Raw genomic sequence first — 16,302 nt, 5'->3', positions numbered from 1 at the left:
CTATTTGTGCTTTGTTCTGGAAACATTAAATGTCACGATAACACCTACACATACGAGACAGTCAATGTGCAAATATCACAACTTCAAGTACAGGATGTGCCACAACAAAGAGCTCCCTGGTGTTATCATTTGGAAAATATCCTCTTTATAAAACTGACATTTACCAACATAACAGCATTTTACTTCCAAATCAGCTAAAACAGTAGTGGAATTCAAATATTTATTCTAGTTTAAAAAGTAAACTGTTTCCTCAGGTAAAAATGTGTTTATAACAGTAAAGTATGTTCAGCCTCACCTTTGACCTTGCCTGCCTGCCAGCCAGAATACACCCACCACAGTGTAGTTATTCTCCTTTATCCATGAATGGCAGCTGCGCAGTGTGTCCACAGTTCACTATATGTTAAATGTCACATTTTGCACTGAAGTGTTGTGTCATTATTCCTGAATAGCATGAATTTAACATGCAGCAAAGGGTGATGTAAAAAGTGACTCGCTGTGAACAGTGAAGTGGTTAAATGAACGCGCCACACTGCCGAGGTCACACGAAAGTGGTACAAAAGCATCTACTGGCCAACAGATGGTGTCCCGCTGCCGATGGTATAAAAGCGGTGGCGGTGATAGACTGCATTTTAATGTAATGTTAGTTCTAGATTGTTATGTTCTTTGCTGCATAAAAATGGCTTTCAGTAGAGCTTTAAATTTGATGTCACACCTGGCTGTAGTGTAAAACTCGTTTTAGTTTCATTCATAATTATGAAATATTTTGCCTCATTTATTAAATGTTTGCAATACACATAGTTGGGCAAAAAGCTTTGTAATGAGATGAGAGATACATTTAAAGAGAAAGAGTTCTCTGCAGTAGTTTAACCGTTGCTCAGATGGAAATTATCCGATTAATAAAAGGTAAGTCGTCAGCATCATTATAATGCTGGCTGCCACTATAATTTTGTTGTACATGTACAATTATCAATATTCTATTCTGTTCTATTTCAAGTAAAGACGCAAAGATTGAAGGAGACAAATCTCACAGGGTTTGTGGACAGTAGATGGCTGTTAGTTGGCTGGCTTTACTGGAATAAAACTATGCTGGAATAATAATATACTGAAGTATAACTAACAGTGTCACCCAGTATTCACTGTAAATTAAATATGCATAGCTAGGCTAATTCAAGCTGCACTAATTAACATATTTAAGACAAACATATTTCCAGATTCCTAAATTCAACAACCTTTAAGAAACTAGAGTTCAAACTACTTTAAATAGATAGAAAAAGAACAAAGGGATTGCACAAATCCACTCTGTTAACCAACTGTCAAACAAAGAAACTCATTATTCTTCTCCTGAAGATCAGGAAAAGTACTCGAACCTGAAATCCATCTTTCTTTATTAGGCTGCTCATCACCCAGTTTCAGGCTCTTTCTCCCTCCTTCAGGATTTTATTAATAGAAACAGTAAAGGATTCCCTTTCAAGCTTCCTTCTTCTCGACATCTAGCTCCAGCTGAAAACAAAGACATGAAATAAATCTGCTCCACCATTAGTGCTTTTTAATTATGTGGATCCAAAACACGTTGGAGTTTTTCTTTCTGCGGTGTGATAAGATTTCCAAAAAAACGGAGACGTTATGAGAAAATGTTGCATTACTTGAAGGTTATGTTGCAAATATGCCCCAATTTTAAGAGCAATGCAAGTGGCCTGGGCCATTAGGTTAATTTAGGATGTTTCTTTAATGCTCCAGTTTTTTTCCCTTAATACTGAAAGACATTTCAATCATTCCTGAACTGGTTCCTATGCATTATTTTGTTAAACTGTTTAAAAGACTCGTCCCCTGGCAAGTAGTTTTCCTCCACTTCTTTTAATTCACATTGGGACATACTGCCTAGTTTATAACAACAAACATTGTAAACATAAACCATCATGCAGTCCTTTTTACCTTGAGCTGTTACGCCACTTTGTTTCTGCGTCTATCAGCGATAGACAGACAAATTGAAATTCGTTTCAGCAGCCCACGGCTCTTCTCTTCATATTTGTATTATATTTACCCTTAACATACACCAGCAGCTCTATTCAGCCACTGTTTTGCAATCAATAAAAAGTCCCCAGGAAATTAATTAATAAAGTCAAAGCTGGGGTTGTTTTAAGTTCAGCCTTACCTGACTAGAATTAAGTAGCTTAGGTGAGTCAGAGCTCTCAGTTTGTTCCGTAGATAGAGATGCTGTGGGCAAATATATATTTATGAAGGCAGAAAGAACTCATAATTTGGTGTTAGAGTTCAGTTGGGGAGTCAGAAAAATTTCTGTTGGAGTAAGTGTTTAGCCTATTAATGAGGTGGTTTGTTTTAAAGAAGAAAGCACAAATTCTCAGTAAATTATTTACCATGTTGTTTACCCGGAAATGTTATAAATATACATATTTTCCATTTGTTTGCTTTAAGCCAAGAAATGATAAAGTCTTACATTAAACTTATGAGTTCAATTAGTTGAACTAAATCGGTCACAATACCTGAGACATGATAATCGCTTTATCTTTTGTGACTTATGCCAGCTCAGAACAAGCAGATTTCCACAATAAGAAATATTAATAGATTGTGTTTTATTTATTTATTTATTTGCAGTCTGCCCACAGATCAGACAATGCAGTACAATAATTCTTTCACATTTACAGTATAACTCACACCTGTGCGCCTCAACTAACTCGCGATAGGTGAAAATGCTCGATAAATATGCCACTTTGGACTCTCTGCTGTGTGCTCGTTTATGTCAGCTTTTCTGCATTGACACATTCCTCAGCTTTCGCTCTAATATCTTAAATTAGAGCAGCTCACACTGTGCTATGCTTCCTCCTCTGAACAAAGAGGACACACGCTGACCTTCTCACTGTGTTCACTATCATAACGCAGTCTGAAAAGGTCACAGAAGACTACACTCATACTGATGATATTTGTCCTGATTGATAGAATTAGAGCTTACATGAAGCTAAAATGCTGTAGAGTGCTTAATGAGAAGAGATTACTATAAAAAAGACTGCTATCATGTAGATAAAAATAAAAAAATCAACTGTTCTCCATTAAGAGAATGACTTTTGCAGTTGTATGTTTTGTAAAATGCATTGCTCTGCATGTGAATATTTCACTTGGAAACCAGCAGGTAGACCTCGACCGAAGCGTGAATGTGGCATTGTTTGTATGCAGATTTGCATTTCGGTGTTAATGTCAATAGAACACATTAATGAGTCCTCGTGTTGAGGATCAGAATCTATTGATTGGAGCTCCAATTTGATTAAATATTTGACTCATTAACAGGTTGGGGTTGGAGGTTTATTGATGAATCCATCATTATGCTGCTGCGCATGCAAATCAATCCTTACATTTACTTTTACAGCCAATCATCACACCTTGAACCTAGTGCACAGGTTCATGTGAAGTAGTTGGCTTTGCATAAGCTACAAAGCTGTGCATAATTGTACCATTTTTATAGAGTGCAGGCATTAGAGCAAGAGGTAAAACAGTGGGATGACCCACTAAGTTATACTCGCTTTATCCTGCAGTGGGTTATGAGGGGCTACCATCTATCCCAGCTGATATTGGTCAGTTGGTAGTGTACACCCTGAATCAATCACCAGGCTATTGCAGGGCTGAAGAGCAGAGCGTTACTTGTAACGTGTTACTGTAATCTGATTACTTTTTTCAAGTAACGAGTAAAGAAAGGGATTACTATTGCAAAACGGTAATTAGATTACCGTTACTTTCCCGTAGGAACGCTGTGTTACTGCATTACTAAAACCGTGATTTTTTTTTTTTGCGAGAATGTCTCATGACAGTGACGTAAGCGAGTGTGACTTTCGTGACAACAGCTGTGTGCAGATCAACAATGGATAATATAATGAGTGCGGGAGAGAGTATGAGCGTGCAGCGTTTAAAGCGTGGAAGTACTGTCCTTACTTTGAGTTTGAGTCCATAAAAAGTGACAAAAACATTAGTGTCCGTTGTGCGTGGGAAGAAAACTTCTTTTTACAGAGAAAAAAAACCCTAAACAAGCACCGAGTGCGCAACGACGTAATTGGAAATTCACAGAGAAACTCGCGGATTCTTCCACTGACCGCGGCACACCTGCACCAGGGTAAACCTCTGCCTACCCCGCTCCTGCTTTACAGGTGAAAATAGAGCAAAAGGACCGCTAGTCTTTGATTTTATTTATTTTCTTCTGTGTTTTACTTGCATCTATTTGAAAGAGTGAGTGTAAACACAAAAAATATTTTATTTTATGTGCTGGAATGTGCAGAAAATAGGTTTAAATGTTAAACAAATTTCTTCAAGTCAGAGAATGTTGCATATAATTTAATTTTTGCTTGATGCATAAAGTTAAAAGATTAAAACTGATAAAACAAGTTAAAAAAAAGAGACTTTTCCATTTGATTACATTTTGTATGATGGATTATGCAGAAAAAGTAGAATTGGGCTGAAAGATCTATCACTTTATCACCTATTCAGGTTGTAAATCTTGTTTTTAAAAAGTAACTAAGTAACTAAGTAACTAATTACTTTTGAAAATAAGTGATCAGTAAAGTAACGGGATTACTTTTGGGGGGAAGTAATCAGTATTTAGTTACTGATTATTTTTTTCAAGTAACTTGACCAACACTGCTGAAGAGACAGACAATCAACATTCCCGCCCCTACATTTATGCCAATCAGGGCAGTCAGGGCACACAGACGAAAACTGAGAAAAGGGAAAACGTGAAAGCTCCACACAGACAAAGAGTAATAACAGGTATAATAACATACAGCTAATCTTGTTGGTTTGTGTACTCTGAGTGAGCATATTGTGGGGGATAAATAGTAGAGTGTACAACAAAGAAGAGGAATACAGTAAAACATGAAAATTCACCTGTAGAGAATGTGAGTGCAGCTAGTCAAACAGCTGTTAGTCATTTGTCTTTGTATGGTCAATGAACCAGTATTGAATGCAGCTGCTCGAGAGGATTTCACCTATTACAAACATCTGCTTTGGAGATACAAGCCAGCACGGTTTCAGTGAAAGTTTGAGATATTTGCAAACTTCTGAGAGGATGTGATCATGCACATGCATTCCTGCATGGGAAGAAATTCTACTTGTTAGATTTTTCTGCTGAAAACAGAAATAAGATAAATGCTGTTAATTTTATTTTTTCACACACATAGACACACAGAGAGACACAAGCGTCACAGACAAAATAGATTCTCTTGCGATCTGTATTCCACAGCACAGAGCACTTAGAAGCACGTCTTTCCAACATGTAATTGTGTTGTCGGAAACTAGTAATAATTATTGATATCGCTGGAGAATAGGCTGGCATTTGGAAAGCCTAGAATTATTTTTCGGCGGAAGGCTAATGGAACAATTTACCAGACGAGGGAAAATAAGAGAAAAAAATTTCAGCTTGTCTATATGAATTCTCTGGCCCCAGAAATACAATCAGTAGATGCAGACATATCTCATGGGACAGAGATGCTAATGGACCCTTGATATACATACATTACCATATCACAAACGTGAACAAGGACATAAAGAGGCATGGTGTCTTTATAATTTCATTGCTTTATCACTGACTGCATGGAAATAGTGATTGGGTAAATGTTACTGAGTACTGGAAGACACATTGTTACTTTCATATGATGCAAACAGAGCAAAATATCTACAGAACCTTATTGGATATCTAAATGTTGTCAGAATTGATGGAAAACTAACTTATAGGAATGACTTTGGCCAACTTGCTAATAAGGAATAATCTATTCCTTGTGTTTTTGGATGAAAAATTTATTGCATCAGGCGCACTTCACAACAACAGCTGTTTAAGCTTCATTTAAAGATTTGATTTTAAAGCAGGGCCTAAGCAGATGGACATTATAGTCCCCAATATCATAAAAGCTTGTTGTGTAACTTCAGTCTCTACTAAACCCTTCACTTTCAGTTGGAGTAAAATATCTACTCACAATGGTCAAGAAAAGTGAAATCTTTCCTGCAGCTGTAACACATGCCCAAATTACAAAAACACACTCAAACTCATTATTCAGAGCTTTTTTTTTTCTTTCTTTTTTTTTAAAAAAATGTTTGCTTCTAAATTGTTGGGCTAAATTGCCTAATTTCTGAAATGTGTTTAACAGTGTAAATTATGTACTTCACCACTAGACTGGAAATATCCTATTACTACCATATTTGTGGCTGTTGCAGTGACCTGATTTTTCCTGAAGGATCGGTAAATTTGATCGTACTTTCCTGAAGGAACTGTTATGCGTCATACCAAAAGATGAAAGATCTTACGAGGGAGATCACAAAGGAAATTGAAACAACATTTGATACCCTGCAACTTCTTATAAATCCTATAAATTATTTGAGCTAATTCCGCTTTCATCTTTCATTGCACTTTTAAAGTTTACAGAAATGTGCGGATTTCAAATGAGACACAACAACGTGTCACAAGAAGGAGTTCTCGCTCTCGCTCTCTCTCTCGCCGTCACTGTCTCTCCATGGGCAAACATCAAACATTTCCAGCAACCAAACAGCAGATAAACAGTTCATTAAAAACAGGGGCGTGCCATCACTCACAGAATTGCAGCGCTCTACCTGCACCCAGATGCACAACAAATACCAGACAAGCAAACAGTCCGCTCAGCCAAGCACACGCCTGGACAGAACAATTTCTTGGACATTAGTCAGATCATCTAAACAAATGAGGGGCTCAAAGAAAAAGAGAGAGAGAGCAGGAGAGAGATAGAGAAACTGTCATAACATGAAAGAACAATAACGAGCTGGAATATGATTTATGCTGGCTGGTTCTGAATGATTTATGCTACTACAATACTGTCAATTGATTCGTTAATTTAACACATTTGCATTGTTGTGAAAAAGACAGAACCCGCTATAAAGCGTACAAGTACTGGAGGCTTTTGATGATTATGTTCAGTTTTCACCAGCTTGCAGTACCTTTTTGCTTCAGTTGATTCGTGCCTTGTTTATTTATTTATTTATTTTCTTTCTTTCTTTCTTTTTTTTGTCAAGGGAAGAAAGAAAAACTCGGAGCCATTTAGTGGACAAGAAGACCCAAGGTATTTTGATGCTCTGTAATTGGGTTGGCTTGGAGATAAAGCTGAACAAACGGAGCAGCAGGAGCAGAACAAACAACTGTACGGACCGTGTGATCTTTGGTGACAGAGAGTCTCTCAGGTCAGCTCACAGAGGTGCTTTTTTTCTTTTCTATTGCTGATCTTGAAAAGTGTGAACAAAAGTGATTTGCTTTGACTGCCTTTGTTAACCACATCTGCTTAGTCAAGACAAAATTTGCTCAGCCTGCTCCCAGTGAATGGTTGACTAAATGGATAATTTGGTAGCTGGATAGCCATTAAATGGCAACTGGTAGATAGATAGTCATTACCAACATTACATGTCATTTTAGCACTCATTTAACACTTTATATTGTATTTTTTCCATTAAAAAAAAAGAAAAGAATCTTTTTTGATGTAAATTTAACAGATTAATCAGGTCTAATGCCTTGCTCTGTACAAAAACTAATTTTTTCTTGGCCTGTTGTCCAACTTGTTATCAAATTTCATGGATGTTGCATTTAATAACAAACGGACATACAAAGATTGTAAACTTTGTATTGTCCAGGGAATTAAGCCTTTACATTTTTTAAGTTTTAGGCTTACCCCTTCATGCATGAATTATGACAACCTCAATCAGGATTTTTTCTTAAGTATTTTTATTCATCTTTAGGCATGAACAGATGAAAAAAATACTGAAGAAAAAAAATCCTGATTGAGGTTGCCATAATTCATGCATGACAGGGTTAAATAACAATAATTACAATGACACACATCATACATCTATAGTAACATTAAACCACCAGTGGGTGGCAGGGTGTGGAATGACACATCCTCCTGGTTTATGTGCAAGTATACCATCAACAATGACACAAATACAAGGAAACAGCCTTTGAATAGCTGTCCACTGTAGTGTCCACTATGCATGAAAGGGCTAATGTACTGACTCTTACTATATGCAGGATAATATTAAATTAAAGATCAACAACCGATATTACCAGCTGTAGTGTGGTGACTGTTGAAAGTATAAAGTCTTGAGGTTTGCTGGTCTTCAGCATCAGGTTTCGATGCATGGGTGTTATTGCAGCACTGTTTTATACCAAAAATCCTTTTTCAAGGTTTTGAGAACAGCCTAAAATAGATGTCCCCTAGATTTTTCCCGAAGATAAGTCTGGTATCAGTGAGTCTGCTGTCCTTCACCCCCTATTCCTCCCAAAGGGAAGGCTCTGGCAATTATGAGGGAATAAATCTGTGACAGGTAATGGGATTGTCTCTGCTTTTAAAGATTATTATGCTTCTCAGGGGATGTGCAGGTGGTATAATACAACTTGCTCTCCTTAGGATGATAGGCATATCATTTATATCTGCAGATCAGATCATGTCCTCAGTGTGATACAGGGAGCCCAAACAATGTACTCTCAACCTAACATCTTTGACCATTTTCACATGACAGTAGCCAGAGAGAAATTTTCTTTTAGAGGATGTTAAGAGTCATAAGTTGGAGAGATTATTTCTCCGAGGCAGTTAGACACGCTACAACTCAATAACTGAACAGCTCTGTGGGCCTTGTTGGCAGTCAGTTTTGATGATTTCACAAAGTAACATCTATTTTGAGGTGAGAATGTTACTCACGTTCGCACTTTGCATGAAGACAAGCAGAATTTGCACGAAGAAGTGTTATCGTGCCTTGTGCAATGACAGACTTGGCTACATTGCATTACCACAGAGGGTTATACATATCCAGCCTTCAACAGAGGTGTTATGCAACAACCTTGTTTTTCAAATCTGCTACTTAAAGCCAGTAAAGGGATAATAATGGAAGAAAACACAGTTGTTGTTTTTTCTTTGTTCTGTGCTCTAAGGTGTTGGACACAAGCACAAATGGACTGCATTTCAGAGTAAAAACTGAACATGGCTGCAGGGTAAGTGACAACTTGCAGAGTCTCACAGCTAATTCTGTTAATTTTGCAATTGTGCCAATTATAACGAGTGGTCTTTTTATTGCTGAGAAGCTCTGAGTATTAATAACAAGGCCACAGAGGAATTACCTACTATTACTAAATAACTTTATAGCTGTAATCACATTTTGACCACCAGATATTGGTCATTGTGCCAAATCGGTTTGTCACTCCTGCTTTGTGCTGATGTCTGGATTTCAAATTGCCCCAAAAGACGATAATTAAGCATGAAAATGTTTCATTAACATTAGTTTAAACAGTGTTGTTTCTGTTTTGCTTGTCTTTTCCCCTTTGTTAGGAAGTAACAGAACATGTAGAGCCAGCCCATCAGGTAAACAATGTTAGTAAAGACACTTCACAGCTCATGCCGTTGCTGTATCTACATGGAATTTTATTTACACAGAGCTACTGAACATCGACTGCCACCTCAATTCATTTTCATACAGTTAACACCAACCTCTGCCGCACAGTACTGGAGAACATCAGAGAAATAAAACAAACAGACAAATAAATAAATAACCAATTGTGATTTGTTTTATCTGGGAACACTCGGGTGAGGCAACACACAGAGTCTAGTTGCTTTGGACAGCTGTTTTAAAAGCAACATAGCTAATTGTTTGTACGTTTGAAGCTATCTTTATTCTAGCTGCTGCCCTGCTGTCTGTCTTTGAAGTCATTCGGAGCAATCGTACATCAATTTCAAGTGAATGTCTTATTTAGTTTATAAAGGAGTCTGTATTTCTCCTCATTAAGAGCAATTACAGCAGTTATCAAACTTTGCGTTTATTCCTGTTAACGGTGCATGGGCATGCTTTTTACCCGGAGGAAAATGATGAGATGGCTACGGGAATATGCCAAACCTGTCAAAATGTGTTTGGCGTATTTGGAAATGGCTAATGACCGTGTCTCCTGAGGTGGTGTTGGAGTAGCCCAGCAGTTACACCCTGCTGCTTCTCCCGTTTGCAATTATCAAAGACAGGAAATTAAGAAAGTTTGGGAAGCTAGTACACAGCAGGGAGCATTTGCCCAGTTTGGGTTATAAAATAACAATGTGGTGCTGTTGTTCACATTGTCAAAGATTTGGCGCAGAAGTAAAACTGATGAGTCTTGACCCATCAAGCAGAGTATGTGGTAGGACAACGTCAAGAAGGTTTTTTTGATATCCAGTTAGTAAAAAATCTAAAGTACATCCACATCTGTTTTTTCTTTTTTCTTTCAACCTGTCATCCTTTGCTTTTAATAGTGACTGAAATACAGGAGCAGAAACTGACGCAACAAGGGTGACATCAGTAAGTGTTTACTGACCACAAACACATACCTTGAATAATTCAGGGGGCCAAGAGCTGGACAGGCCCTTGGAAAATACCCAGGATATTCATTGTATTAAAGCTTCTGTTTAGCTGTTGTCAAGAGCCACAAAATCTCTAGCTGTGACTCTGATGGAGCGTGACCAACTATGAGTGGGGAAACCTGAGGAAATTGCTTGGCTAAAACATGCTATGGATACTTAGCTCCCCCAAGCGTGACCCGACTTAGATGGATGGATGGGTTGTTCAATGTGAAAGGGACTCAACAAGTAACACACACGCACATAGATGTGTATGTGTGTGTGTGTATATGGAGTTAATCAGTAGTGCAATATTTTGTGTTTATTCTGTGTTAATTATTAAGACATGAGAAAAAACACCAAGCCATAATTGCATTTACTAAAGTGACGCTATCATTTAGCTTTTCTGCAGCCTCTTGACAGCCCAGGTTTTAAGTGAAAGGTCAAAACAGCAGCAGCAGATATCAAAATCTGTCATCTGAGCAGGGAGTTGATTTTTGATTGATATTTATCAGTGTGAGAGTTTTGTCTTTCAATATGAGTAGCATCTGCTGGCGATGAAGAATTTTGAGGCAGTATTGTCTTTAATCTAGCCAGGACTTTTGTCAGCTGCACAGCTTGCAATTGTTATCACACTGACAAAAACACAGAGATGTAAGCAAGCATACCCACAACACCCTCGAGGTAGAAAACAGTGCGTCAGAGCTACTGAAAATGAATGCAGACTTAAATGGAAAGCGGTGAGACATGACATGCATATGGAAATAAATATACTGTGCTGAAAGCAAACCACTGTTTTGTTTAATCTTACAACATGGACAAAAAGGGGGTCAGGCAGGGATTTCCCATGAGTTAAAATGAATGTTAACTGATCACTTGTCTTTTCGGTAGATATATATTCATTTGTTTTTATTTGCATAAACACTAGTTACCCTCTATTTCTTGATTGACACTCCTCGTATGTGTATGTAAACCTGTTTCTGATTGTAATTCTAACTGCTCCCGCCGGTTGAGCACTTGCAAAATAAGATGTGAGAACTGCAGGGCGTACTGTGAAGAGATCTCTCAGCACTGACCTTGTTTACAATCCTTAAAGAACTTGCAGCATGATGCCCTTGAAAAGATGGGAAGCAGCCTACAACATGCTTTGTGATAAAATAGCATTTCCAAATTTAAGGATTCAAAGTTCAGTTTGTTGCAGGCAAAAGATCTATTTGAAGACTTAGAAAGGAAATCTTTGGAAGAATGAATACATCAGTGGCTCTCTGTACTGGTAATAGAAAGGCACTTGTTGACATTGAAATATAGAGGGGCTTTTAAAGATATAGTACTTTGCATTTGAGAGAAATGTCAAATAAATATGTAATATTTACAAGCAAATAGGGTATAACCTGATACGAGGAGCGATTCTCAGTTAATTTCATCTAGCATTTTTTTTAACATAATTTGTAAAACTTAAAATTATTTTAAGATAACGGTGATGCTTCAGCAACCTACATGGAAAGTCTTACTATTACAGTATTTATTTGCCCTCAGTTGTAAACATGCAATGGTTATTCTGTGAGTGACAAAAGTTGTCATGGAGAGGGGTAAAAAAGGCTCGTGAATATCATCTTCCACAGTGCTTTCAGCCTTGTGGTGTTAACAAGACACGAGGACAAGCTGTGAAAGGTCAGTGAGAGGGCAAACATGGAAGTAGATTCTCAATTTCCAGAGTTGCACAGACGTTATTGTGCACACTGGAAATTGAACTTCTGCAGTAGGGTTTTCTTCAATACAGATTCTGTTGAGTTCATATGTGTGCATGCACTTGACATTATGAGCTCCTGTATTTTTGTTTTTCCTTTTTGCATCAAAGGACCTCACACGCCATGCTAGATAATCTGCTGATTGTTATTTCGTTTACCAAGATATCTGCCTCTTGGTATTCAGGTCAGAACTAACACAGATCTTGTTAATCCCTTTGACAAACATTGCTACTCCTGTGTGCCACAAATGAAAGCGAGGCTTTCAGCAGTGGCTCCATCATCAGCGGGGTCTAATCTGAATGTATCAGTTGATGTTAACTCAGAGACAGAAAATCCATATGCCTTCTGTGAGCATAGTTTGCTGTATTGCAAGTTGCCAGATATTGTTTTTCCCCACAGCAGGGGGTAATGTTGACCAGTTTCCAATAAACCTAACTGGCAGGAGGTAAAACAAAAGACTGGCAGACAATGTTAGCTTCATAGCAGAGGGTGCATTACAATGGATATATGCACCATAATTGTTTATGCTTACAGCATCTTATTGGTGGTGAGTGAGGATTCTTTTAAACCAAAAATGAAAAAAGACCAAGAAATTAAAAAATTACTTTACAACTATTCATTCCAGTGCAGCTTACTAAATCATGACAGATTCATTTTATGAGCAGGTGTGTGCAGAACAACTCAGCTTAAGAGGCTAGAATTACATTCATAATGCCATATATCATTGGTGTCTGGATGGGAGTGGTGGACACTGGGTTTTCAACAGAACAATACTGCCATCTAGCGCAATTGCTAAATACCTGCTTACAGACCGAAGACATATTTTTGATTTTGAAAATTGAGAAAATGAGTCCACTGTGGTCAGTAAACTGGGGTTAATTGTGTCCAAACCTTGTACTCGATCTAAGCTGCCAAGAGGTGAATATCTTTTACATGTGTGTACATGTAAAGAGTGTGACAGAGACCAGAGCTGAGACAGATTGTGCATGGTTACTGAAGTAAAAATAAATCAGTAATTGTGCTTAAAAAATATGGGGGCAAAATGAGTAAAGAAAAAAGTTTAAGAACTTTCCTTGACTTCAAATTCATCTCTCGCCTTGCACTGAAATGCCTCAATGTCACGGCAAAACTTTTATTGGGTCCTCGAAAACAGTCTTGAGTAATTGCAGTTCTGTCTCTAGTATTTGTGACCCCAGAACAACAAGGATGTTCAAGTTCTATTAAAGAACGCTCAGGTTTGCAGACCCTAGAGTTCCGCTATGGTTTACAGGACCCTCGAAGTCACCATTTTTCATGACACAATTTCATATTAAATCTTGTTTGTTTTTTTTCAACCCCTGTCATTTCATGCAGACTCTAGGGTGATACTTCAAGACAAATGTCTGGGCCGGGATGAGGTTCGATGTTAGAATGCAAATGAATGAACCTTTAGCAGCCAGCAGAGGGGGTTAAAGCTGTATACCATTAAGAGGATTCTGGCATTCAAATCTCCAGAGACCTCCTTTGCAAAGGTTATGCTTTAAAGGGTTTCAAGATTAAATCGCCAGTCAACTTGAACTAAACATATGGGCAAAATGACAATATTTAGATATTTTTCCACCTAATGTTCCAGTGCAGTGGTAGTGCAAAGTAATCAATGTTACATGTTTAGTAATTGTGTTAACTTCAAAATCACAAAGGTAAAGTGAAGCTTTTCATAGGTTTTATTATTTTCTGTCAACAAAATGTAGCACATAGTTTTTCCAAGCATCTGCCCCAGAAGAATTGTAAAAATGCACCATGCAGCAAAGTGTGTGTATTTTTATACAGATTAACTCTGTTATATTTTACAAACATACATCTTCAGTCATGGACGTTTTCTGCTTTGTATCCTCATTTCTTCATGATAATTAAACCTCGCCTTCCACAATGAGCACAACCAGACACAGTAATAAAGGCCAGCTTTATTTCCTCTTATTACAATAGCTAGATACATTAAAGGCTTTTCCACAGACAAAAGGGCACAAGTGAAATTCTTCCAGCTGAAAATAACTTCAGAGCTATAAAACTTCATCAAGCAAACACGGCATCAGACATTACTGTTTGAAAATTAAAATTAGTAGTCCCTTTTATGTTGCTGCACAGAAATGTTACTAGCAGGAAAAGTGCTCCATTTGTTTTGTCAAACAGTCCTATGATATATAAAAAACAAACAAAAAGAGATGCTTTGTGGACTAAACCAACAAGTATTTGTGCTGCTTGTGTGATTATTTTTGTAAAATATATAAATGTTATAATCTGTAGTCTGATTTGCACATTCTCAAGTGGACAACTTAACTAAAGCAACAGCATAGCCAGAATCAAATGCATTTTCATCGATTGCAATATAAATTGCCTGAGAGAGACGCAATCATATACATGTGTGAAGCTTTTTATCACAAGTGGAAAAACTATGAGTGAAAGAAGCACTTGGTATCCAGTTACTTTTTTTTCCGGAAGTAATTGCATGACACACTTTGTTGAGTAGGGATGATACTACGTGTTTTCCAGTTGCAACACTGCTTTCACAACAAACCTGATATGATAAACTACTGTTAAACATAATTATCTGCATATTATAAGCCAAAAGAATTGTCAGCCTCTCATAGAGATGAATAATTAGCCCTGTTATAACCACCAGTTAAATCGTAGGTGACCTGAGGTATGGGGCAGTCTGCGAAGAAGTTTGGAAAGGCTAAAGTGCACAGCGCATTGTCTTCTATGGGCCCCGTAGCACCCTCAGACTGACAGTAGACAGGAGGCTGGGCTGGGCCTGTACGCATACTCTCCCCTACTTTTTTAGAGGGTCCTGAGCAGCTAGTCCAGGGTTCCGAGTAGAGGAGGCCACCAACTAAATGATGAGTATCGTAGGAAGCTGGATCTGGCCCTCCCAACTCTGGCTGCACCCGGAGAGGCATGCCTTGATAAATATCCTGATCGCTGACCATGTTGCAGTAATCGGGCCCCAAGAGCTCAAAGAACTCTGTAGCCTCTGGATTGCCTCGCTCCAAGTCCTTCAGCGTCATTCCAGATGTTGAACTGACTTTGGAGCAATTAGCAGGCTCGGTAAAGAAAGAAGGGGGCAGGTTGCGATGCCTCAGCGGTGGTTTCTTGGGTTTTTCACCCCTTATATCCTTCACAGGGCTGAAGAGAGCTGCCAAGCTTTTGCTCTGCAAGTTGGCCTGAACACCATCACGCTTAGGTAGAGTTTTGCTCTGCAAAGTGCTTGGCTGAGTCAGTGGAGAACCCTGTCTTTTTACTGGGGCCTCTGCAGCATTTCCTGGTGTTATAATGCCAGTGCACCTTTTGATCTGCTTTTGCAGATACTTCCGGTGGTTGACTTTCCTTTTAGATTTCACTGGCTTGTCCAGAGCTAGCTTGATATTGCTGGAGGCTGAGTCTATGAAACTCAACAAATCCCTCGTCGTCTCTTTGTAGTCCTCATCATTTTCTGTCTCACCCAGGAGACTTCCATCAAGACTTTTTTCCACATCATACTCCATCACAGAGCCAGGGAAGCAGAAATTCATGAACTGAGGGTTCATGATTGCAGTCTGAACAGCCATTACTCTGTTGAGCCCAGCAGCTACACCTGTGGCATCCACTGTGATCCTTGAACCCAAAATTTCTTCACAGCATGCCCTTTTTCCTCTGATAAAAACTTGGTCCTGATGCTGCTCATGAAGTTCCTGTAAACATTCCAGAGTAGAAGTGACGCGCTCTGAGGAAAGTAAGGAGATCTTTCGGGGGGCTGGACAAATGATGTCAGAACATCAAAGAGGAGGGGCAATGGGACCGCTGGACTTAACTCTTTGCTTGTGCCCGACCACCTGCATCTAAGAGGGATTTGTCTGAAATTCCCTGCTGAGCCGAGGACAATAACCTCTGTCAGAACTCTCCCCCTCTAGTTTAACTGTTTGTGTGTGCTCTGAACCAAAAAAGCTTTCATGAAACTCGAGGATATTACTGTTACAGTGAGAAGGGGAAAAAAACATGGTGGATAGAGTACGGAGGCAGAAATGTAATACAAAATGATCTCTGTTAGACTTAAACAACCATATCCTACTTTGTTACGTTCATGACTATCAAACAAACTACGCTTAAACCCCCCCCAAACAAAGAAAAAATGTAAATAACTTTCAAATCCTCAACTAGCCGACACCATTGTTCACACG

At 38.5% G+C, this 16,302-nt stretch overlaps 1 protein-coding gene across 1 annotated transcript; it reads right to left on the bottom strand.

Annotated features, from left to right (window-relative positions):
• Positions 1-13,796: 13,796 nt before the first annotated feature.
• fam181b (family with sequence similarity 181 member B) lies at positions 13,797-15,853 on the bottom strand. The gene has a single exon (XM_085245051.1). The coding sequence runs from the start codon at positions 15,691-15,693 to the stop codon at positions 14,731-14,733; it is 963 nt and encodes a 320-aa protein (XP_085101177.1). The 5' UTR covers positions 15,694-15,853; the 3' UTR covers positions 13,797-14,730.
• Between the last annotated feature and the right edge of the window lie 449 nt (positions 15,854-16,302).

This window comes from Mchenga conophoros, linkage group LG14, assembly GCF_057382185.1.
Source record: "Mchenga conophoros isolate Kocher_MC1m ecotype Shallow Benthic linkage group LG14, M_conophoros_male_GT1.1, whole genome shotgun sequence".
NCBI lineage: Eukaryota > Metazoa > Chordata > Actinopteri > Cichliformes > Cichlidae > Mchenga > Mchenga conophoros.
Note: the sequence above shows the minus strand (reverse complement) of the source record. Positions and strands in the feature narration are given on the sequence as shown.